Source organism: Myotis yumanensis, unplaced genomic scaffold (assembly GCF_028538775.1).
Source record: "Myotis yumanensis isolate MYYU_CA2020_CCGP unplaced genomic scaffold, mMyoYum1.0.hap1 SCAF_16, whole genome shotgun sequence".
Classification (NCBI taxonomy): Eukaryota; Metazoa; Chordata; class Mammalia; order Chiroptera; family Vespertilionidae; genus Myotis; species Myotis yumanensis.
Genome location: NW_027223767.1, coordinates 40,858,532 through 40,883,742, shown reverse-complemented (window position 1 = coordinate 40,883,742; position 25,211 = coordinate 40,858,532). Strand labels below are relative to the sequence as shown.

The 25,211-nt window shown below is 58.3% G+C and overlaps 1 protein-coding gene across 2 annotated transcripts in view; it reads left to right on the top strand.

Moving 5' to 3' along the window:
* Positions 1–9,949, top strand: part of TMEM132E (transmembrane protein 132E) — a 50,813-nt gene extending 40,864 nt beyond the window's left edge. For both annotated transcript variants that reach the window (XM_070393260.1, XM_070393259.1), the window contains 6 exons: positions 134–326; positions 1,176–1,319; positions 3,725–3,930; positions 5,652–5,940; positions 6,767–6,958; positions 7,887–9,949. In XM_070393260.1, coding sequence (XP_070249361.1) covers positions 134–326; positions 1,176–1,319; positions 3,725–3,930; positions 5,652–5,940; positions 6,767–6,958; positions 7,887–8,924 — 2,062 coding nt within the window. In that variant the 3' untranslated portion in view covers positions 8,925–9,949. The remainder of the gene's footprint in view (positions 1–133; positions 327–1,175; positions 1,320–3,724; positions 3,931–5,651; positions 5,941–6,766; positions 6,959–7,886) is intronic.
* Positions 9,950–25,211: the final 15,262 nt, after the last annotated feature.

Sequence of the window (25,211 nt, the reverse complement as noted above, 5' to 3'; positions counted from 1 at the left end):
GGGGCACCTCGGGTGGCTGGAGGAGGCTTGGAGGACCTCAGGGGCCAGGCTGCCGAGAGGGGCTGGGGTTCCAGAGCTCCGGAGCCGCTCCCAGCCCTTCCTCTCTGGCTCTCCTTCCTTCCTGCCCTGGCAGGGAGGGCCAGGGGCCCCTGGAGATCCTGCAGCTGGACTTTGAGATGGAGAACTTCACCAGCCAGTCGGTCAAGCGGAGGATCATGTGGCACATCGACTACCGCGGCCATGGCGCTCTGGCCGACCTGGAGCGGGCAGTCACCGAGCTGACGGTCATCCAGAGGGATGTGCAAGCCATCCTGCCCCTGGCCATGGTGAGAGGGCAGGGGACCGGGCCAGTGGATGCGTGTCCATCGTGGATGCATGTGTGATGGGAATGTGCACGGCTCAGTGTGCGTATAGGTCAGTGCACATGTGCATGTGAGCCAGTGTCTGCGTGTGTGATTGTCTCCTGAACCATGTAAACGTGTGTGTGTGTGTGTGTGTGTGTGTGTACGCACACACCACAGGAGGCAGGCAGCACTCCGCCTGGTGCTGGAGTAGGACAGCAAATGCTGAGGGGGACTGAGGGAGAAGTCACCCATAGAGGGACCACTCGGGGGATGTTTCCTGGAGGAGGTGGCCTGTTGAACCTTGAAGGCCGTGTGGGGGAAGGGCTCAGACAATCAGAGAAGATGAGGAGGGTGCTTTAGTCAGGGGACCATGCCTACAGAAGGTGCAGTGGTGGGAATGTGAGTGGTTGGTCCAAGGGAGCAACGGGTTTAGGAAGAGGGCATTGGGGTGATAAGGCTGGAATGATGGGCCGGGGTCAGCCAGGAGCACCTTGAATGGCCAGGCAAATGCGTTGGGCTTTCCTCGGCGAGTCTTGGGGAGCATGGAAGGCGTGGAGAGAAGATGGGAGGCACTGGGAATGGTTGTTTTTCGGCAGCGGAGGGAGGTAGACCATAGGAGCTACTGCAGAAGACCAAGCGAGCTGAGCATCTGAGGTGCGAGGCTGGGTGGACGCACCTCCCTGCACATGTGCGCAGGTGTCCCCATGGAAGGGTGCACACATGACAAGTGGAGGCAGTCAGGAGCTGGGGCCTTGGCTGGTGTGTCCTGGTAGAGGAGGGATCTACAAGCACCTGGCTCAGCAGAGCCCCACCCTCCTCTCTTCCCCACAGGACACAGAGATCATCAACACGGCCATCCTGACTGGCCGGACGGTGGCCATCCCTGTCAAGGTCATTGCCATCGAAGTGACCGGCCTCGTCCTAGATGTCTCTGCCTTGGTGGAATGTGAGTCTGACAATGAGGACATCATCAAGGTGAGCTTCCTGGAGGTGGGGCCCCTGGGAAGAAGGCCTTAGACCTTCGAGGGGAGGGGAGCCCCAAGCCAGCGGGGCGTTCACGTCCCGTGTAGGTTCCCTCGGCAGGCAAGAAGACTTGGAATTGGGAACAGGAGTGGGAAAGAGCTGTGGGCATCCCTCATTCAGCCTGAGTGAGGCGAGGGAAAGCCCTGGGCACTGCCCTGCCAGCCCTGGAGGGCTGCCTGTAGGAATGGGGAAGAGACTGCCTGCAGACCATGGGGAGAAGGCAGTATTGACAACTTGAAGTCAATCTAATCTGGCAAGTGGTTCTGGAGCCCCTGGTGTGTGGCAGACACTGGGCAAGGCAACGAGGGGGCAGGGGGTGGGCGCCTCAGAGACATGCTCTGAACCTGGATGCTGGCTCCAAGTGGAGGAGACCCAGCACAGGGAGGAAGCTTCCAGAAGCATGTGAGTTAGGCCAGGAGTGAGGGTTGTACAAGGAAGGACCCCTCTGGGCACACAGCCCAACCTCCTCCAACTCCCAAAGGCCCCTTCCTGAGCTCCTCCCCTGAGACTTCCTCCCGCCCCGCCCTGGGTCCTCCATGGCCTAGCAAAAAGGGTATTGATCGGACTCAAATGGCCCAGTTGCCACCTCCCCAGGAGGGCCTCCAGATTTGCCCCTTCCCCTGGCCTTGGATAGTGGTCAGAGGCAGTAGAGCGAGCAGTAATGCAGGAGGGTGTCCAGCCAGCAGTTTGACTCCGGAATCTGTTCCCTGTTCTTGTCAATCTTCCAGCTTGAAGGAGAGCTGGAGGAGAGGGATGGGGGTGGGCTCCCTCTGGCTCCCTGGGGCTAACCTGGAGTGCACGGTCTCTCTCCAAACTCTGCCCGGGGTCCCTCCAGGTCTGGGAGCCTGGAGCTCACCTTGGCTATCCCCCATCCAAGAAGAAGTCCTTCCAAGTGAGCTAGAGCAGATGGCGTGGTCCCCCACCCCCGTCACCTCCTGGGAGTAGAAGCCTTGGCCAGGCCCACGGGGCCCTCCACGGCTGGCAGCTGGCACAGGAAGAATGGGCCTGCTCCCAAGAGCCCCGCACCTTTCTCTGCTGCCCAGACACCCCCACCCCGGCCCCAGAGGGACCAGAACAAAGTCGTGATGGCTGAGGCACCAAAGGGAATTAGCGAAGATTCTAAATGGAACTTGTTTCTGTTCTCAATGAAATACACTCGGGTTGGAGTTTGCCAATATTCTAAGTGGAATTTGCCAGCCTTCAGATGGGATGCTCTGCCTCCCGAAGTGGGAAATGAGCATTGCTGGCAGGGCTGCGGTCCCACTCCCCGCTCCCGCCCCTCTGAGACGGTTAAGAGAGCGAGCAGGAGTTTGGGACGCCCCGGGCTCATCTCCACAAATGAGCCCCAGCCCAGCACCTCCCGGCTCCCCCCCCCCCACACCCCCCCGCCACACACACACACCAGAGCCTTCAGGGTGTGATCAGCCCACAGGCTGCATCCAAACTTGAGGATGTGCACCCACGGGCACGCACCAGCTGGAGCACCTAAATACACTGCACACGGTGTTCAGTCCAGGTGTGTGTGTGGGCACATGTAACACGTACACCCATCCGCATCTGTCCTGAAGGGCTGGCGGCGACACCTTTGTGAGTGGGCACAGGTCTCCGCCCCCCGGAGGTGTTCAGCAGGCCTGTGCCCATCCGGGGAAGCTCTAAGATGCACGTTGGTATCCAGATGGGCAATGCACTTGCAAAAGCTGCAGCCCGTGGTGGCAGTCATCCGCCGGTCTGGGCTTGAGGTCCCCTGGTCCTGATTTTTCCTCTCTCCTTCCCTCACTCCCTCTCCAGGCTGGAGCAGCCCCCTCGCCTGACATTAATGAGAGCCCGTTTTCCTGGGACTGCTGCTCCAGGGGGGCCCCAGAGGAGCCAAGTCCTGCCCTTCACCCCCACCCCCCACTTGACCTCCTCCTGGCTCAGTGCAGCACCTGTGTCCTGCTCAGGACAGGCTGCACTTTGGTGCAGTTGAAGGACTGTACCTGCCAGCACCTGCCCAGGTGGTCACACAGGGAGGAGAGCCAGTCCCGAGGACACTCAGCCTGAAGCCTCCTCCGAGGTGTGATCTGGTGCCCAGAAGCTGCCCCTTGTGAAGGCATTTGCATCCACCTCCCACAGTAGCCCCTGAGAGATGGTCTCTGGGAACACAGGACGGAGGCGGGGACACAGAAGCTGACACCTCCCCGAGGGATTAAATGAGGAGGTGCCTTCTCCCCCCACCCCCTCCCCTTCAGCCTCACGTGACCGGTACTTTCTCTCTCCAACAGCCTCTGGCCCTGCTTGTCAGACTGCAGTTCCTTGCACTGTCCCGCAGGATGACCTGTAGGGCAAGACATGCCAACCAACCTCCCTCCCCTCCCCAGGTATCCAGCAGCTGTGACTACGTGTTTGTTAGCGGAAAGGAGTCTCGCGGGTCCATGAATGCCAGGGTCACCTTCCGCTACGACGTCCTCAGTGCCCCCCTGGAAATGACAGTCTGGGTCCCCAAGCTGCCCCTGCACATCGAGCTCTCGGACGCCCGCCTCAGCCAAGTGAAGGGCTGGAGGGTACCCATCCTCCCCGACCGGAGGTACAGCCCCTCCACACACGGCAGATACTCGGGACACTCGCGGGTGACACAGCCCTGGCACACGGTCTGATCTGCATGTGTGCCTAAGGGTCTCGATGTACACAGTCTGGGGCTGGTTATGCACTCAGCAAACTTTTACTGAGCAGCTACTGTGTGCCAGTGGTGGGTGCTTGAGATGCGAGATGAATGCGGCCAGTGCCTTACTCAGCCAAGTTCTGGGTCCACCAGGGAAGCCATCATGTATATGCCACAGAGCACAGCAGATGCAGGAAGCAGGGAATTGAGTAGCACAAAGGAGAGAACCACCTCTCCCTCTGGGAAAAGTCAAAGCAGGCTTCCTGGAAGAGGTGACTCTTGAGCCAAGTCTAAAAGGATGAGTGGAAAGGAGTTGTCTGGGGAACAGGGTGAGAGACCAGTCCAACAGCAGACAAAATGGAGCAGACACAGTAACACAGGAGCACCCACGGCTATACACACGTGTCCCAGCCTGGGCACGCCGAGGCACACTTGTAGGCACATCAGCTGGGCACACACTAACTCACACTGGGTCCCCTCTCTGGAGGGCAGGCTCACACACCTGAGTACCCAACTGCAGGGCATGGACGTCTGCACTCAGCGCACCCAACTCACCCACCATGGCTGCTAGAGAGAAAAGCCAGCAGGAAAGAGGAGGAGGGGCAGGGCTAGGGAGAGGAGCAGGCGGCCGAGTGAGACTTGGGCTCAGTTCAGTTCTGCAGGATTTGGGAAAGCAAGGCCGGGTGGACCAGAGCCTCTCGAACTTGAACGAGCACACGGCTCACCTGCAGATCCTGTCCGTTGCACATGTATTTTGGACCAGCTCCTGGGTGATGCTGATGCTGCTTTGAGTAGTGAGGACGCAGTAAACTCTGAAGCCAGACAACCAGTTTGAGAACTGACCTCTGCTCTTTGGCTGGCCAACCACGGGCTATGCACATAACCTCTCCATGCCTCGGTTTCCTCATCTGTAAAATGGGCACATTAACACTTACCTCACAGGACTGTGGTGAGGATTGGATTTGTTAACAGGTAAAAGCACCCTCTGTGTGGATGAATATTCTAGTGCTTGATTCTTCTAAGCACTAGCAAAGCAGTAGCCACACGGTGACTCTCTCGCTGTTTGCATTGTGGGTAATTCTGAGTAGGCGGAGCATTCCCCAGACCATCACGTCCCGGGTCCCGTTTGCTCACCAGTTCTTCCCTCAGTTTTTCTCTCTCCTGTTTGCATTTCTCTATGAGCAGCAAGAGAAACCCAAGCCGCCCCTTCAACACTTGGCTTGCGAATCTCAGCTAAACATCCAGGTTGAGCACTTACAAGTTCTGTTTGCCACACAGCGTAGGACGAGCCAGCCCGGCTCCTGGCACTCCGTAAAGGGATCGCCTTTGCTCCAGCTCAGAGCTGAGAGCAGGGCCAGGCTCACGCTCAGCGCTGAAAAGAGGTCGCACTCGTTAGGGTTTGATGCCAGCTTTTCGCAGGCGTGGGGGAAGCCAAGTGGAGGCAGAGAGACCAGGGAGGGCCAAGAAGGTGCCTTTTTAGGAGGGAAGAGCCTGGGCCTCCCAGCTCCTCCCTTGTCAGGAACAGGAGTGAGCCAGGGACATGGCTCGCTATTTGCACACTGCCATCCACGGGAGCCGGGGAACGGCTAGCAGGGCCAGGGGAGGGAGGGGCTTGTGCAGGTCACTGATCCTGTGCCCCCACCCAGGTCAGCCCGGGAGAGCGAGGACGAGGACGAGGAGGAGGAGGAGCGGCGGCAGAGCAGCAGCCGCGGCTGCACCCTGCAGTACCAGCACGCCACTCTGCAGGTCTTCACCCAGTTCCACACGACCTCGTCCGAGGGCACCGACCAGGTGGTCACCATGCTGGGCCCGGACTGGCTGGTGGAGGTCACCGACCTGGTCAGCGACTTCATGCGGGTGGGTGACCCCCGAGTGGCACGCCTGGTAGACAGCAGCACGCTGGCAGGCCTGGAGCCGGGCACCACCCCCTTCAAGGTAGGCACAAGGGCAGTGCCAGGAGCCCTGTTTGCCTGTGGGCAGAGGATGCAGACGTTCTTAGGAAAGGAATTCCAGGGCCTCGGCCCCCAAAACACACTTTCTTCCCTGCCTGCGCCTCTGCCTGATGTTCCACCATCAGAGGCCAAGGTCCTTTAGCTTCACCGTGGTGAAGGGTCTCCCTCCACACCTGACCAGGACTATCAACCTCGCATCCCCGCATGGTCCCTGAGAGCAGGTGCGGGCTCAGGCAGCTAGAGGCCCAGAGAGGGAGTTCAGGAGCTAGGAAATCAACTCTGACCTTGATATTTGCCCGAGTAGAAATCCTCCACCTGGGAGATGGTGAGCAGTGACCCATGGCCTGGAATCTGCTCGTACAAACAATTGATCCTACATTTGAAAATTAGAAAGCTTCCCATTGTTTAGAAAACCAGATTTCTGGTTTTACAAAATATAAATCTGGCAACACGGGGCCTGCCTTCCCACCTGGGAATACGCTGCTAGAGTCAGTACTGGTGTCCCCTTTCCATGAGCGTGAGTTCTCCCGTTGGCCACAGTCCCCACCACTCCCTTTCGTCTCCCTCACATTGAGGTTGGAATATCAGTTGCTCTTTCTCACTGTGCGGGCCTATTGTTTTCCTTTACATCCGCCCATCTCTCTCATCTGTGTTCCTGCAAGCTTCCCAGGTGAAAACGTAAGGCAGAGCCTCCCAGCCTGCCCCACCCCCTGTACCTCTCTTCCGATGGCACCGGGACTCCCCCTGATGGGTGATCCTGGGGCCCTGCTTTCCTGGCCTTCGCCCACTCCTGCCCCTCTCTGCCTCAGGTGGTGTCCCCACTGACGGAGTCTGTGCTCGGGGAGACGCTGCTGACCGTGACAGAGGAGAAGGTCAGCATCACACAGCTGCAGGCCCAGGTGGTGGCCAGCCTCGCCCTCTCCCTACGGCCAAGTCCCGGGAGCAGCCACACCATCCTGGCCACCGCCGCCGCCCAGCAAACCCTCAGCTTCCTCAAGCAGGTAACTGGGTGCCCCGCCTACCAGCCTGGGGCTTGGAGTGTAGAAGGAGGGCTTGCGGGCTCTGGCTTGCCATTGTGCCGCGAGTGCCCCAAAATTAGGGCGTTAGGCAATGGAAGATCTCTCTACCCTCCATGCCCTGTGTGCCTGCTCCACCCCACCCCACTGCCGTCTGCACAGGGAGTCTGGCCAAGGTCTCGCTTTCTGCACCTGCCACCTGAGGTCTTCCTGCTAAGGGTTCCCCCTCCCAGATTCTCAGAGGACCCATCACCTCTGCCTGTACCCCAGGAATTACACTTACCTATTTCTGGAGCCCAAGCTACAGCCCACCCCACCCCCCGAAATGCCAGGACCCTGGCTGCAGGCAAAGGTGGAAAGGTGACAGGCAGAAGCCCAGGGAATGAGAAGGCGGGTGTTGAGCACCAAGCCAGGAGTCAGGAGCCAGAAGCCGTCTGCCTCCACTCCCTCCCTGACCCCAGGCCAATCCCTTCTCTCTGGGCCCTGCCTTCTCATCTGCAGGGAGACCAGTGTAACCAACAGGGGAGACTGGGGTTGGGCGTGTGTTCTCAATCTCCAAGTGTCTGATGGGGGTGATCCCAGGGGCAGGCATGGAGAAGTGGGCTAAGTGCTGCAACAAAAGGGACTTGGGTGAGACCCAAGGCAGAACTTACCTTTAGCTCATCAAGGGGAGAACGGTGAGGTGGGCAGAGGAATTCTCAAGGCAGCGGGTGGCCACCATGTGCCCTGGACCTTCTTCCCAGCCTCCCAGTCAGTCATTCCTGAGCACCTGCCACCTGCCAGGCACATCCAGCCCTGGGAGTCCAGCCGGGAGCCAGACACCCGGGTCTCTGCCCTCACAAAGCTCGTCCAACAGGGAAGCCAGCCAGGACCAGCCTCTGACTCCTCTCGCCTTCTCCTCCTCCTCCTCCAGGAAGCCCTCCTGAGCCTCTGGCTCTCCTACAGTGACGGCACCACAGCTCCACTCTCCCTCTACAGCCCCCGGGACTATGGGCTGCTGGTGAGCAGCCTGGATGAGCGGGTGGCTACGGTGACCCAGGACCGGGCCTTCCCGCTGGTGGTGGCTGAGGCGGAAGGGGCAGGGCTGCTGCTCCGCGCGGAGCTCACCATCGCTGAGAGCTGCCAGAAGACCAAGCGCAAGAGCGTCCTGGCTACGACCCCCGTGGGCCTGCGGGTGCACTTTGGGCGGGAGGAGGAGGACCCCACCTACGACTACCCAGGCCCCAGCCAACCGGGGCCAGGTGGGGGCGAAGACGAAGCTCGGGGAGCCGGCCCCCCGGGCACGGGGATGTCCCCACCCGAGGCTCCGGGGCCGGTCACCACCAGCCCAGCGGTGCCACCCACAGAAGATCTGCTGCTGCAGCCCACGAGCCCCCAGCGGGGGCTGACGGACCTGGAGATCGGCATGTACGCGCTGCTGGGCGTCTTCTGCCTCGCCATCCTCGTCTTCCTCATTAACTGCGTGGTCTTCGTGCTGCGCTACCGGCACAAGCGCATCCCGCCCGAGGGCCAGACCAGCACGGACCACTCCCACCACTGGGTGTTCCTGGGCAACGGGCAGCCGCTGCGGGCACAGGGGGAGCTGTCGCCACCGGCCGGCAACCCGCTGGAGACCGTGCCCGCCTGCTGCCACGGCGACCACCACAGCAGCGGCAGCTCGCAGACCAGTGTCCAGAGTCAGGTGCACGGGCGGGGCGATGGCTCCTCGGGCGGCTCGGCCCGGGACCAGGCCGAGGACCCCGCCAGCTCGCCCACATCCAAGCGCAAGCGGGTCAAGTTCACCACCTTCACCACGCTGCCCACGGAGGAGCTGGCCTATGACTCGGTGCCCGCCGGCGAGGAGGAGGAGGACGACGAAGAGGACCTGGGTTGGGGCTGCCCGGATGTGGCAAGCACCACGCGGCCTGCTGCACCCCCAAACTACATGCGCAGAAACAAAGAGATGGCGTAGAGGCGCCGTCCCCCGGGGGGTGGGCTCTGTGTGGGACACGGCCAGGGCCCCTGCTCGCCCGGGCTGCTGGCAGCGGACGTGGATGTTAAAGGCCCGGCCCCTGCAGCTTTACTCTCTGCAGGCGCCGCCTCCCTCACCGGCCCCCCAGCTGCCTCACACGGTTCCCTCTCTGCTGCCGCAGGTGGAGGGCCCCTTTGGGAGCTCGCTAGGAGGAGGCAAGCCCAGCCCTCCTGCCTTTTCCAAACCTCCTCCCATCCGAGACAGCCTGGCCCAGGAGCGAGGCCAGGTGGGCCCGCTCTGTGAGCCGCCCCTGCCTCCCACGTCCCCGGGGTCCCCCCTGTGCTGGGGGTTCTGTGGGGTCTTGTGTCACAAGCTGCACAAAGACTTTTCTCAAACCACTATTCAGGGATTTCTGTCCTGCAGGGCGGGGAGGCAGCAGCTGCCTGCCCTGCCGAGGATCTTGCTGTGGACAAAACTTTGGGGAGGATGGGGGACACGTGCATCTTCTGGCTTTCTGGGACCTGCCAGTCCCTTCCTAGGACCTGGGAGCAGACCCCAGAGGGGTCTGTGGCCAAGCCAGGCACCTTCCTAGGAGCCCAGGACTCCCTCCTCTGCCCCCAAGGGCTATAGAAGTGGTCGAAAGGGGGAGGGGTCCTCAGCCCACCCCTGGCCAAGCCACAGCCCAGAGCACCGTGGTCTGGGTGGGCCCAGGGAGGCCTGCCCCATAGCCAGGCCAGCACTCCGCCTTAGCCCCCCCAGCTCTGCTGGCCTCTCCTCCCTGCTCTGCAGGGGCGACCACCCATCCCCCCAGGAAATGGAATCCGGTGGGAATGGAGGGGGGCACCCACCGAGGAAGCTGTGAAGGAGCTGGGGATGGGCAAGGCCGAGGGAGCGGGCGTCTCCCTACCCCATCTCACAGCCACTTTTCTCTCGGGTTCTACCACCACTGTGTCCGGTTTTTTCTTAAATAAATGGAGGCGACCAGATTGGAGGTGGGGGCAGCAGCTCCCAGAGAACAGACAGTGCATGGTGGCTGGCTCCGTGTCTCTGCTTTATGTGCACGCATGCACACTCACCCCACACACACATGTACACACATGCACACGTGGGCACAGTAAATGACATGAGAGAGAAACACGGCTGAGCCCCGCGGCCGTCCCGTTCTTCCCCTCCAGCATCCAGGGCTCATGGACCTCGGTGCTGGCCCATTTCTTCCACAGCCTTCAGCCCTCCCCTCAGAGGAGGCTCCTCCCATCCCCATCCCCATCCCCATCCCTATCCCCGCCTCTCAGGGAGGCCTCCCTTCTCCATGGGTTGATGGGGAAAGCTTGGTGGTCTCCATGGCAGGAGCCAGGCTGGAGAGAGCCAAGGCTGTTCAGGGTATGCCCTTCCCACAGGGCCCTTGGCTGGCCCTGGGAGACCGCTCTCAGGCACAGGCAGCAGCCCCTGGGGGCACAGGGGCGCCTGACCTGAGGGGGAGCCTGGCCAGCCTCCAACAGCCTGGAGAGGTGGCTCAGCAACCACCTTGGAGAGGGGAGGAGGCATAGCAACCAGCATCTGGCAGAACGGACCAGGGGCGGGACAGGCTGCACTGGCACCTGGCCTAGCACCTGGGAAGGACGCCTGCCTCCCACAGGCCTCTGCTCCTCAGCAGGGGCAGCCCTGGGGGCACCGTGAGGATTGGGTATCTAAGCTCCCTGCACGGCGCCCGGCGGCAGCAAAGCTCCTGGCACAGACAAGACATGGAGTTTGCCACCTTCAGGTTGACTTTTCAGGGAAGGTGCGGCCCTGAAGGAAGACTGGAGATGGGCCAGCTCTGCCCGAGATGGACTGGCAACAGGGAATGGGTATAGCTCAGTGGCACGAGGAAGCTACAGGAAAGCCATGGCCAGGGCAGAACCCAGGGCAGAAGTACTGTCCTCGAGTTCCCAGAGCACCAGACACCTGCTACTCAAATAACCCCGACAGTCAACCCTTAAAGGGCCCCCTTAACCCACGGTGCCTAGAATCGGCAAGTGTTCAACAAATGTTTGCTGACTAAAGTCCAAACAAAAACTATGGATGGCTTTCTCACTGTTCTGCATTTGGGGATTTTCTATACCCTGCCATCTTACCACGTGATCAGTGCGGAAGGTCACAATTAGAGAGAGATGGGGCATAGGTGCGAGTCAAGGAAGAGGGAATATTCTAGCCTGGGTGTGTGCGCATGGGAGGGGGTGCTGGTGCTAAAGTTGGAACACGGTTCCATTTGTTTATGGAACACAGAAAGCTCCTACTATGTGCTAGGCCCTTCCGGGGAGCATGGGAGGAGCCCCAGCTCTGCGGGGAAGATGGGCAAGTCAGCCGACCATGGCCAACTGGGACGATGAATGCTCTCCGTGGTGGCTTTGCCCTGGGTTGGTGGGGGACAGCGGAGAGAAGGAGACATTTTCAAACCGGATTTGCTGAGGACGGGGCCAAGGACATCCCAGGAAGGGAGGAGGGTGGGCGTGCAGGCCCAGAGGCTGCAGACCTGACGCTGCGTGCTTTCTCTCGCTTCCCTGTCTCCGCACGTGCTTGCCCCCTGCCTGGAGCAGGAGACCCTGGGGATAGGGAAATATGAGCACATCCGTCAAAGGCATGGAGGCCAGAGGGAGTGTATGTGTGCAGGGGAGGAGGGGGGTGTTAGCATAGATTTGGGAGTCAGGCTCAGACCCGAGGTTCAGATCATCTCCCTCTCCCTGGGGGAAGGAAGGAAGGAAGGAAGGAAGGAAGGAAGGAAGGAAGGAAGGAAGGAAGGAAGGAAGGAAGGAAGGAAGGAAGGAAGGGAGGAAGGAAGGAAGGAAGGAAGGAAAGGACGAGGGGCCCTGTTAGGAAGACGCTGCAGCAGGAAGGAGGAGGGCCAGTGCCGCGGGAATGGAGACCTGGTGTGTGGCTGGTTTTCAGCTGCAGACTTTGCCAACTGCTGATCCCCCAGGGGGACGACAGGGAGGAGACCTGAGCTGCTGCCTGGCAGAGACCTTCCCAATGAACCTGGGGGACCAGGCCCCTCCAGGGGAGACAGTGGACGCCATCATGATGGTATCTGTCCGCATCCAGGCGTCACACTCAGGGACATGAGGACCCAGAGAGGGTACCACTGGCCGGAAGTTCCACAGCCAACCTAGCGACGGGGCCCGCTGCCCGACCCGTGATTTGTGTCCCCTTCTCGTCATGCCTCACTCCCTGCCCAGATGCCAGGGCTCAGAGGCAATTGCTGGAAACGGCCAAGGCCTGGCCCCACGCAGTTCAGGAGGGAGCCGGCGTGGAGGCACTCGGCAGGACATTAAGTTAACAGCCCCTCTGGAATGGCCCTGGCCCTGAACTCCTCTTTAAAAATTTGTCTTCAACCCCGAAAACGAATCGAGGGACCTTATAAAGAATAGTTATTGACAGAGAGCTGCTCTGGGAGCACCGGGAACCAGGCCCATGAATCAGCTTGCTGGTAAAATGAGCCTCCTCAGACAGCCAGGCAGGCGAAGGCAGAGCTGGAGATGCGGACAAGCGGCCGTGAGCCTGCACCAGCCCCACACGGCCAGCCTCCCCATGCCAGCCCTGGACGCACCCCCATGCCCGTCTTCAACAGATAATGGACAAGCACCTCTGATCTGCCCCCTGGAGAGAAGGCGTCTGCTCAGGGAGCCAAGTGGAGAAAATACACTGAATGGGCCAGAGAAGGAAACCCCCTGGCAGTGACGACAGTTCCTAAGCTGGGGGCAGGGGCCCCCGGGATCTGACTGTGCCTTTGCAGTGGGACCTTCCGCCAGCGCATCCCAGCTCTGGACGCTCGTTGCCGCTTCTTACAAACATGCAAGTCACCGCGACGAGGCGTGTCCACTGACTGCCCTGGAGAGGCCCCGCTGTTTCAGCACCTGTATCGCTAAGGAGCGCCGAGGGAGAGAGAGAGAGAGAGAGAGAGAGAGAGAGAGAGAGAGAGAGAGAGAGGCATCACTACTCCCGTCTTACAGATGAGAAGTCGGGAGCACAGAAAGGGCAGGGAGCGTGCCCGGTGCCCGTGGTCTCCAGCTTAGCCGTGACCCGGGAGGCAGCTACCAGCCTACCCTCTCTCTGCTGCATCCTGAAGCCCCATTGACGATTGAAAGGGGATGAGGTTGGAGAGATCCGGAGATGGGAGGGGCAGGGAGGGGGTCTCTAAAGACTTGATGCCCTCAGTGATGGGGACCCCCACTTAAGATTTAATTCGTGGTCAGTGTTTGGGGGCAGGTGGAATACCACAAGCCCTAAGGCCTCTCTGCCAGTGTTAGATGGACTGTGCTCCCTCCCCTCCTGGGAGCTCCATCCCCAGCTAAGTGTCTCCAAAGCCAGTCACCCAACCCTCTCTTAGTCACGCCTTCAAGCAGAGGACCACAGGGCTTTCCTGAACAAGGTGCTGAGCTGGGCTTGGAAGGAGAGCTGGTAGCACAAGCAGAGATGCCCACTGAAGGGGGGCGGGTATGAACCAGCACCTGTGCTCTCCCTTGGGACACTGGTTGCTCCTTCAGTCGCAAGAGACACTGGGAAGCTGAGGCCATCCCTATGCCCACACTCCTGCCACAGTAGCCTGCTCAGTGTTGATCAGATCCTTGCCATTAATCTGACCAAGGAAGTAGGGGTATGAAATAACAATCACTCACCTGTTCTGAGAGCCCATGACACTCTAATAATCACTTTAGATCCATCAGGTCATTGATTCTTTAGGGTACCCAAGTAAGGTGGGTGCTATTATTACACCCATTTCACAGATGACAAAACTGGGGCTCAGAGCAGTTACATGACTTATCTCATGCCACACAGCACATTTAAATAGCAGAGCCAGGGTTCAAACCCAGGTTACCTTGGCTCCAATTTCCTCATCTTCACACTGCCTTCCCTGGTGGGGATCTGGAGTTCAGAGAATTATTCTGACGCAATGGCAAGAGTACCAAGTGGGAGTGCAGGGGCTTGGTGGGAGGTCTCACTCTGTCCTTGCCTGGTCACCTGGCCATGAGGCCGGCCCTGCCTATGTCTGGAACAAGTCAAGCTCCTACACCAGATTCCAGGGGCCAGATGGTCCCTTTAGTGCCTTCAGACATGATGGTTCTCAGGTCTCAAGGTGTGAAGCCCTGGGCACCACCCGGCCCTGCCAGTTCACACCTCCCGCCCTCCACCCTCCACCCTCCACCCCCTAGAGAGATGGGTGCTGTGGGGTGAGAGGCGAGGGTAAGATTCCTCCAAGCTCTGCCAGCTCTGCCATTCTTGACTTCATGCCACCCTGGGCAGCCGTTCCCAGGAGTTGGGGATTCTCCGTGTTGGGGGGTGGTGGGAGCACAGTGAAGGTGCGAAGGGGAGATGGGAATGATAACTCCCCATCACTCAGTGCCAGAGCGGCAGCGAGTCTCAGGGCTAAGATGGAGCTTAAGATTCAAGTTGCCAGCGCCCTGCCCATGGGGAGGTCCCCATCTGATGGAAGAGGAACCGGCCCTGCCCTACAGCAGCTCCCAGTCTGAGGGGGAAACCACCACTCAGTTTGATGAGGGAGCTGTTCACACCCTGAAGGAATGAATCATCCGTCAGAGACACATGCAAACAGGTGCCCAGGAGGGCACAGTGACCTACGCACGCACTTAGCCCACAGAGCAGTGGAAATAAAGTAAACGTGGAAGCCGGGCAGTTAATCCAGAAAGGCAGCCTGGAGGAAGGTTGTGGGAGGAGCAGGGGGTCTGCAGACGGCTGGGAAGTCAGAAATAACTACGTGAGGATTAGGAGGTGGGATGGACTGATCCTGGCGGAGAGGAGGGGTTTGGGGGGAGGGGAGGAGGTGACCCTCCCTCAGGTGACCCCAGAGAAGCCCCGAGCTGCCGGGGAGACCGCTGCTGTTGTCCAGGTTTGGGAGAGGCCCGAGAGGGGTCCCAACCCTTTTCACTTCTCAGGAATATAGAGGAGCCTGTCGCACAGCCGGGCAGCCTGGACTGGGCACAGGGGCTTGGCTTCCAGTCCCCTTGGCACTGCCACTCACAGTGTGGCCCGGCATGAGTCTCTAGCCCTCCTCTGCGAGACCAGGGGTCTGGAGGATTGTGGCCTTAGTGCACACCCCAGACTGACCTGTGTCCTGGCCGGCAGCCCAGTGGTGACCTCCCGCTGGTGGATCCAAGCATAGGCGTCCTGCTGCCTGGCAACCCCTTTCCTGAGCGGGGCTGGGACGCAGAGTGGGCCTCAGCCCCTTGTGGCACTCCCAGCCCTGTGCACCTGCAGCTGCAGGACCCCCGAGGAGCGGGCCCCGCCGCCTGGAGCCCCAGTTCTGCCGCTGCCTGCCTGTGTGAGCTCAGACAGCCCCGGCCTTCCTTCAGGGGGCACCACCCTCCCCCCTGCCCTGCCTTCCTCTCCCGTGATGGAAGTTCCCATTAGCCTTCCTGAGACTCGCAGGCAGGGGCGCTGGGGCTGTTCCCTGTAGCTTGTCCCACAGGAAGAGCGGGCAGGGCCCGTAGCAAGTTCTGCAGCCTCCTCCTTGCGCTGAAAGTGGACTCCGCCTGCAGACCCCTCCTGACCGATCAAAAGAGAAGGGTGGCGAGAGGGTTGCAGATGGTGGGAAGTGGTGGGTGAAGGGTCCCTCTTGCCTCCCTTCTCTCTGCCCGGCCCTCTTACTTACTCTCTGCCTACACAGACACATACACCCCACCCTCCACGAGGCAGCGAGCAGAGCCCTCCTTCCCTGGTGGGATGCGGTTCATCAGCGCCAACAGGAGCTGGGACTCCGTTCAGGGACTCCTCCCTCCCACACTCCTGCCCACGGGGCCTCCTTCCGCAGCCTGTTCCCCGCCCTTTCCAGGCTCCGTTCCAGACTCCAGACCCCCCGTGGGATGGCTAGATCCAGGGAAGGGGCAGGCCCAGGGGATGGCTGGTCTGTGGTTACCCACTGGGCAGGGACCGCAGCCCCCAGGGAGGGGAGAGAGGAGGAGGGGAAGCAGAGAACGCCAGCTGCTGCAGCATTTCCAGGAACTTTCCGGAGATGCCAGGGCCACAGGGTGACCTCCACCCCAGCAAACCCTCCTCCAGGAACACACCCAACAAGGCACCCAACGCGCCCGGTGATGAAAGTGCCGCCTTTGTCAACCGATGAGGGACCGGGCTCTGTGGGCAGCAGGGCAAGCACAGAGCACCTGCACACATTCCCGACACACACAGAGCACGCGTCCTCAATGCCCACTCTCTGAGCACCCTGCTCATTCACACTGCAGGCAGCTACAGACGGCCCTCCTACACACATATGCATGTGCATGCATGCATACACACATACACTCCCTACAGGCACACATGTACACACAGGGGCACACACACACATGCACACCAGCAGTTGGAGCCTTCCTCCTCCAATGCAGTAATAACCTGAGGAAGCTACTGCCTGACCACAGTGTGGGGCAGAGCCCTCAGCCCCTCCACCCACCAGGAGGGAAGGTGGAGGTCTCAGGGATTGAGGAGGCGGGTCCAGAGCTGTGAGTGAGGGACGGGTGGGCCTACCAGAGAGGGGCTGGAGTAAAGGCAGGTGGCACTCTGGCTCTGGTGTTCCCAGGGGCTCTGCAGAGGCACCGGCTGCCCATCTGCGTAAGTCACCTGCAGAGTGGCTGACTGGGTGGGAGCTTGCTGGAGAGAGGGGTGGTCAGGGGCACAGTGAGTCCCTACTTCAAACAACAAATAAACAGTCACTCAGAAGAATACCTACCCATTTACATGCAAGCCATGGCCAAGTTAATTACAAAGATTCCTATCTGCTCATTAGAGCTGACTAGAGGATCCTCTGTTTGGAAACACTCTGCAGTGAAAAGGGCTATGTCATTAACTCTAATGAAATGATTTATTTTGGGCCCCGTGCCTGGTGAGGCAGAACCTGGGGCAGGAAGTCCTCATCCCAGAGGTGGGCCCTGGTTCTTGAGTTGACATTCTTAAAAAACAAAACATATATTTTTATTGATTTCAGAGAGGAAGGAAGAGGGAGAGAAAGATAGAAACATCAATGATGAGAGAGAATCATTGACCAGCTGCCTCCTGCACGCCCCCTACTGGGGAATAAGCCCGTAACCCGGGCATGTGCCCTGACCAGGAATGGAACGGAATGGAACCGTGACCTCCTGGTTCATAGGTCAACGCTCAACCACTGAGCCCCGCCGGCCGCTTGGGCTGATAGTGTTTGCATGGAAACCAAGAAGACTTCTGGGAGGAAAGGGACAGAGATCCTGGAGAGATTAACACCTCTCTCCCGGAAGAGGAGCCTGCTGAGGCTGGTTGGAAGGAGAGGGCGCCACGGAAGGCAGCAGAACTGATTTCTCCCTAAACTCAGTTCCCTGCCTAGGACATGGGGATAAATAACACCTACCGCACAGGGTTCTTCTGAGGACTTAATGAGTTCTTGCCTGTGAATAACTGAAAATGTCTGGCCCACGACTCACCCTAGTAAATGCTAGCTATTATTTTACGGTTCTCTAAGGAAGGATGAGTTTCCTGAAGTGATGTGACATGGAGAGCTGGTCTGCTTCTCCATTTGATTCTCCGAATCTTTTTCTTTTTTTCAGCTTGGTGTTTCGATGGAGCCTTCCCTCTTAGATGGAGTCACCTCTCTGGGGTCCTTCAACAATTTTGAGGGGAGGTTGGCAGTCTCCAAAAGACAGGTTTTGATGTTTTCCTCATTTGGGGCAGGAGCGGTCCAAGCAGCTTGTGTGACAACCCCGTAAAGATCTGACCTCACGCTGGTAGCATGACACCTGCCTTTAAGGCATTCTCCAAGACAGACCCTTTACTGATATTCTTTGGCATTTCCCTAAACTTGGAAGGCCTCCACAGAATCTCTTGTGTGTGCTGGGTGAGGAGGGGTGCAGGAAATCAATATTCTTGGTTCAGGTGACCTCATAGGGGATAGCCATGCTTTGAGGGCAGCTCCTAGAAGGCCAGGGACACTCAGCTCCCCAAAGCAGGCCCTGGGCCAAGGCAGGCCAGGGAGCAGTCTGCAGGCCACACGGAACACTGTGCCCCTCCTCAACCTGGCACAGAGCTCAAAGGCTTGCTGTGGGCCATCAGCATCCATATGCATCTCTGCAGGGGGCAGAGAAAGGCCAGCTTCACAGCAGATCTCCCACTGGCCTTTCTCTGGGCTCCTTTCTCAGGCTGGTGAGCTCAGAGCTGGCTGGCCAACTGCCCCCAGCTCCTGCTCATCCTCCCATTCCTCGCCTCTTCCAGGCCTTCGTCTCAGTCCCCTGACTGGGCTGTGCACCGGGATCGGGGTGCTCCAGGCACCCCAGCCTGGGCCCCTCTGGACGGATGACTTTCGACAGTCGGGGCCACCAGGGTGAGAGAGCAGCGAGGTGCCCATGGTGAGAGCTGGGACCCCCCAGGATCCTCCCGTGTCTCCGAGGGCAGAAGCACCCCTTCCAGGGCAGGACATGGCCCAGCAGGACCTGCCTCACCCACAAATGCTCTTTCCTTGGTCGGAGCCTCCTGGCTGGGCTGTGGTCTTGACGGCGTCCCATATGTTCCAAAAGACGCTCGGACTGGGCCAGGCCACCGGAAAGCTGTCTTCTGCCGCTCCCCTCCCAGAGCCAGACAACACTACTGCCCCTGAAGTCAGTTTTGTGAAAACTCACCTCCTGAAGAATTGCTCCATGACCTTAACAGGGATCAACCTCTGCTCAGCTGTCCCCTCCTCAGGGGGGGGGCCTTCTCTGACCCCTCTACCCAAAATAGCAACCCTCAGGCTCTCCCTACCCCTGCTGCTGGCGCAGAGTCCTTCCCAGCACTGCTACCACCTGACCCCGCGTGCAGTTAGGGTTCTGTCTGTCCCCCAACTGGAGGGAAGTCTCCACGAGGGACCTTGTATGCAACACTGTATCCCCCACATCTCAGCCTCCTCACCTGATGGCTTTCGCAGGGATGAGGGTTGGGGAAGGAACCCTAATGGCTAAATAGATAGAAAGGGCAGTAGGAAGGTCAAAAGTATCTTCTGGAAACAGGATAAGGAGACCTCATGCTGGCAAAGGAGGAAACCCAGATCCAGCAAAGACCCAGAGCTGAGAGAGAGGGCCTGGGTGTTGGACACTCCCAGCTCTGTGAGCCGCTAGGAAGGCACGGGAGGCAGCGCCGGGAGCTTGGCGTGGGCCCCGAGGCCAGAGAGCACCAGTGGAGACACAGAGGGGCCCGAGATTAGGTCTCAGAAAGATGGCTACAAGGCAGAGGGCCGAGGCAGGACTGGGACCGGTGAGAAAGGGAGCTATGGGCGTCCCTGAGTCCAGGAATGGGCATGCCTTCCCAAATGCCTCTCAAAGGTCCCAAACCCCTCCCTTCGATCGTTTACTCCTCTAGTAGAGTCTCTAATCCAGGCCCGAGAGGCTCTGTGCCCTGGGACTCAGGTCACCTAGCGACCAGAGAGGATGTTGGAGTGACAGGGCTGGATTGGACTCTTGGTTCTGCCAGTGACTGCCTGACTCCGTTACCCAGTATGTCCAATGGGGCTGAAGGTGGCCTCTTCCCAAGGTTCCTGTAAGGACAGATGTTCTTTTGCATCTGGTCTCGGTCACGTAGTAAGTGCTCAATAAATGGTGGGATGCTGGCATCACCTCTTGAGATTCCTGGCACATCCCCAATCACCAGCACTGGAAGGAATCCATTCCCATTTTGGAAGAACACAAGACCGAGAGCAGTGAAATGGTTTGTCCAACTCCTGGCTTTTCACTGATAAAGAAGCTGGTATTCAAATCCAGGTCTCCAGGCACCTTCCCAGCTGCCTCATGCCAGGCCAGCGTGGCCTTGGGGCATTCAGCGAAATGCCTGCCCTTCGTGTCAGTTCTAAGACGGAGTAAGGTTACCAAATGCGAATCAATATATATTTTTTAAAATAGATTTTTAATGATTTCAGAGAGGAAGGGAGAGGAGAGATAAACATCAATGATGAGAGAGAATCATTGATCGGATGCCTCCTGCACCCCCCCGCCCCCCCACTGGGGATCAAGCCCACAACCCGGGCATGCGTCCTTGACCGGAATCAAACCCTGACCTCCTGGTCGAAGCTCAACCACTGAGCCACCCCGGCTGACTCGAATCAATACATTCTCTTCACCTCTCCCTGGTCTCAGCCTCACCTTCTCTCTTGTCTTGGAGCATCTCCTTCCTCAAGGCCCTGGCCGCGAGGCGCAGCGCGGGCCACCCAGTGGAGCGGATGGATCTCGGGAGAGAGAAAGAGCCGAGGAAGCAAAAGATGCAAAGTGTTCATCTTGTCTCCTCTCTCTCCCGGGCCCAGAGCCGGGCTGAGGGATGTGCGGTGCTCTGTCAGCGGGCCGTCCGCGATGGATGTGGAACCTGGTAGGATGGTGTCGGCAACACTTGGTGAGATTCATTCTCCCGCTGCTGCTCGGGGAGAAAAATGTGGCCTCCGCGCCATCCATCTGCTCTGCAGCGACGTGGTAAACAGGCGAGCAGCCGGGGCAGGGCCTGGAGCAGAGCCCGGCTCATCAGACTCCCCGCAGGGGCTGGGGTACGGAGGGCAGGCAGCCCTGGGATCTGTTTCCATGGGTGCCCATGGCTGGACCACTCCTGGATGGGGACCCATCAGGTGGGACCCTCAGTGGAAAGACACGCACCTTCAAGAACCAAAAGTTAGGAAGTGAGATGGACCATGGTTGGACTTCAGCACCATTCTCACCTCGGGATGAATCCAAGAGAAGAATGGCTGGGCTCCCCCCGGCCAAGGGCCCTGAAGTCCTGCCTTTCATGCCACCCCCCGCACTGAGCTGCTTCTCTCTCCCTGTCACTCTCCCGATCCCACCCATGGTCAGCACACAAGTCACCTCCTCCAAGGAGCCTTCCCAGACCCTCCCAGCTTGATCTCCCAATGCTCTGAGTGGGTATCTTATCACCGCATTCGGCTGTAGGTAGTTGAATGCGTTTTATCCCACCTCCGTCCCCCAAAGTCAGAACATTCCTGAACCTCATTCCTCTCAGCTGCCCCTCGAGTGAGTTACATGCGTTGCAGGGCAATCAAGGCCTGGGCTCAAACACATGCAGAAAACCATGTTCGCCTCTTCCCGCCCAGGTCAGCGGCCACCTCCTGGCGGGCTCTGTCACTTGCTCTTGTCAAGCACATTGTGCTTGGAGAACAACTACACACCTTGGGTGAGGTTTGACTCTCTTCTCCCGACTCCTCCCTCCTCCCCTCCATCATTTCCTCCTACACAATTTTTCTCAGCTCCTGTGGACAATCCCTCCGTCTGTTCTCTACAAGCATCAAAGCTCCTTCATGCCCGCTCCCCTGTCTTCCGGCCTCATGTGCTAAGCAAGGCTTGCTACTATGATTCTGTCCCATCTAACAGAGCAGGAAAACGGGTCAACACAGAGACACGTCTTGTCCTGCGTGACACGAAGTCAAAGCAGGGACTCGGGCCAGATTCATCCTGACCCCTCGGAAGCAATCTCTCTCCACATTTGTTTACGTTCCCAGTGCCAGCGTGAGGCCCTCCTTGGTCACCAGCAGGGACAGGGCTCACTCCAGTGCTTCGTCTCTGTCCTCCCACCCCCTCGTTCTCACCAAGACACCACAGTGCCCTCCTACCTGGCCCCCCTGCCCAGCTGTCCCCACTGCACCCTGTGGCCTCAGAATCACCTTTCTAATCTCCATCAGCTCATTCACCCCTCCCGAGGCTGCCCTGCGCCCCTGCCCTCCTGCAGGTGTCCTCTGGGAATGGCAGAGACAGGTGCATGCTGCCCAGGTGAGGGTCCTTGCAGGTGCTTTCATTCTGCTTCCTTGAGTACCAAAGTCCCCCCCCCCCCGCCCCCCCCCTCCCCCCCCCCGCAGGATCCTCTGGGGAAGCAGGTGGTCCCACGCATCCACACGGCTACACACACACCAGACTTTGAACCCCCTTGTCTCACCCCCCAGGCCTCCCACCCCGTGGCTCACAAGGAGAAAGAGGATGTGGGGAGGGTCAGGAGACCTGGGTTCTCTCATCCTCTGCCCCTCTTTAGCCGGACATTGGGCTGCAGAGACCATGGGGGAGATGAGGACAGTCACCACCAGGACCCACCCACCCGCCCCCTGACATTGGACGAGCCCCCTCGCTTCCCCATCTGCCAATCAAGAGGGCAGAATCCAGATCTTAACTTGGGGTGGGGGAGTAGGGACCCTTTAGAGAGGCTGATGGAAACCATGAACCCTCTCACCACCACCTTCCCAAAAACGTCCTCCTTGTACAACATTTCACACTCAGTGGGGGTGGTCCCCTGAGGACTTCCCAGGGGTCCCCCCTTCAATCTCTGGAGGCCACTTCAGAAGGCCCTGTACCATGGTCCCTAAGGCCCTCTCAGCGTTAGCGCTCTCTGCCGCACATCTGCACACCCAGGAAGGAGCCGGCTGAGGGAGAGCAGCCCTTGCTGTCCCTGGCAGCCGGCCCTGGAAGGGGAGGGGGGGACGTTTCTCCCTCATCCCTCACCTGGGGTGTTAGTGGAACCGGCATGGCCATTACTCACTGAGCCAATCTCTCACTCTAGCGCTGGCCCAGCCCCACCCCTCTTCCAAAGAACAAAATTAAAAGAGATTTGTCCTCAAGCTGCGACAGTCCATCTCTCTCACACCAGCAGCGACACGTTCCCTGGGCCCGCGGCTGCGCTCCCGGCGGGGATTGCCCGGGGAACCTGGGCAGGAGGCCCGAAAGCCCGTGTCCGTGGCCTGGTCCTCCTGCTTTCCCAGCCCCTTCCCTGCTCGGACCCTCCCTCCAGACCCCTCCTGTCCCACTTTCCACCAAGGAACATCTTAAACGGATTCCGTTTAAAACTTCCGAAGCAATCCCTTCCCACAATTTTAAAATCCACAGTCCTGGGGTTATACTCTCACCTCCCATTTGTTCATGCTGCATTCAACAGGGGGTGGTTCATTGGTCACCTTTTTGCTGAAGTCTTCCTGTCCCTTCAAGCCAGATGATGGGTCCCGTCCTCAGAGTCAGCGCCTCCTGGAGGCTCCTGTCCTCAGGGTAAGGGCTCGAGCTGCCCGCCCCTCCATCCCTCCTACTGGGGAGGGGAGCTACCCGAGGGCAGGACTCTTCGGGTCCATCTTTGTAAGCCCTACCTGTGCTGGTGCAGAGCACGTCCACGGGGGCCGGCTGCTTCCACTGACTGTGGGCCCACCACGTGCCCAGCACTATGTAGATGCCCTGGGCCCGACCAAGAACCGGGCATCTAGTAGAGGAGGCAGGTGCCGAATGTAACAGAACGCGCTGTGACCAGTGAGCAGTAGGCGTGAGCAGGCCCCACCACAGCCCTACACCCTTCATCCACTTACCCCACATCTCTGGCCACACTGCACACCCTCCAGAGCTGAATCGGTGTCTCCCAGGTTGACAAGATGCCCAGTTGGCCAAGATCCCTTGACCATTCCCAAGACAATGGGGCCAGGAGAGCTGAGTGCCAGCTCTGCTCCTGGAGAGGAGAGGAGAGGATTATGGGAAATTCCCTGATGGATGCTCTTATAAAGGGTGGACAGGGTCTGGCCGAATGGAGGAAGGGAGGAAGACCATTCTCTTGATCTGCCCCAACTGCTTGCTGACTTTGGCCTCACTGGTGAGAGAATATTATCCCAAATGCCATGGGAGCAGAAAACTCTTTGCAGAAAACAACTGGAAGCCCTCAGAATTGAACTTGGAGAACCTGCTTTGGGGGACTTTCCTAGCCCCCCTATAGCTCCTTCTTTAAGGGGCTTGCAGCTGGAGCAGAAGTCTAGACCAAATTGCCGTTGCATGCGAGGTCTCAACTCAAGGGGCCCCAAAAGCACTCAGGCTGAGGCAAGAGGGGGCCCTGCCCTTGGTCAGTGAATTTTCTTAAAACTCCAGATAGCAAACATTTCAGGCTTGCAGGGGCCGTGGTCCAGGCTCCGTTAGAACCATTCTGCTCGTATAGCTCCAAAGCTGCCATAGACAACGTCTGAGTAAATGCTGCAGTACAGCTCTATTTACACAACCAGGCAGCTGCCTGCTGAACTCCAATATCATACGCACGCACGCTCGCACACACACACCCTGAAGAACACGTGGGCACCTCTTGCCACTCAGGATTATTACGCTCAGCACTGGCATGGCATAATCCTAAACATCTGCTCTCCCGATTAACACTGTTTGGGCCCCAGGGATATGCATCTCCACGTTTTATGCTCTAGGTTTGCAAAATAACAGACAGCAGAGTCAGAACGTCGGGAAGGTTTCTGGAATCTGCTGCTGACGTCAGGCGAGACCATGGAGAGCGTTCAGGCAGCAGGAGCCCTTAGGTGAGAAAGAAGATGAATTAATTAGCTTTGCAAATCTTTGCTCTTAGATAGCAGGGATAGATTCTTGAAGAGCAAAGCGTCATTTGCAAGTAATGTCAAGTGCCCATTTTCTAGCAGCCTTGCTGTTCCAATGAATGCATCTGGAGGCACTCGCCATCACCAAGTTATCAGCGGCCGACGCCGGCAGCCAAGGAATGTTTGACTTCATTAAAGAGCTCTTCGCCGTCGTAGGGTACATGCGTAGGTCTGGGTGTAAAAAGCAGGAGGCTGGGCCATGACATTACCAAACACATTGGACAGTTCACGCTGGAGTTGTGAACTGTTGTATTTTTTTTTTTAATGAAAATATTAAATGCTACGTAAATAGCATTTTAAAACATTGAAGGTTCAGCTTTATTTAAATAATTTTGATTGAAATGTTTGATAGTCACTCATTCTCATGTGAATCATACCTTTTGATTTTAATAGGCCATTTTGAATGCTTTTTTGAAAACATACATAAAAAAGGTAACTTTGGAGTGTTTTACTAGCACTTGGACTTAAATGCTCTTGAAAATATACTCAAATGTTGGACTTTGAGTAGAGTTGCATTTTATTTTTTTTATCTCTTGGATGAGCTGTTAATCGAGGAGCCTCTCTCTACCTATGACAACTGCCACTGGGAATGTGGCCGGTTTGAGGGAGATGTACCGTCCGTGTGAAACACAGCAAATTCCAGAGACCTAGTGTGACAAAAGGCCCACAAACTAGGTCATCAGCCATTTTTTATATTCACTAGCTGTTGAAATAACATTTGGACATCTTGGACTAAATAAAATATATGATTAAAATGAACATCACCTGTTTATTTTCACTTGTTACAATGTGGCTCCTAGAAAATTGTATCTGTAACTCGCATCCGTGGGTCCCTTTGACAGGGCTGCTTTCACTCGTTACTGTGAACACACATTTATGAAATAGAACACACAGGATGTGAAAATCCTGTTTATAATAACAAAATTGGT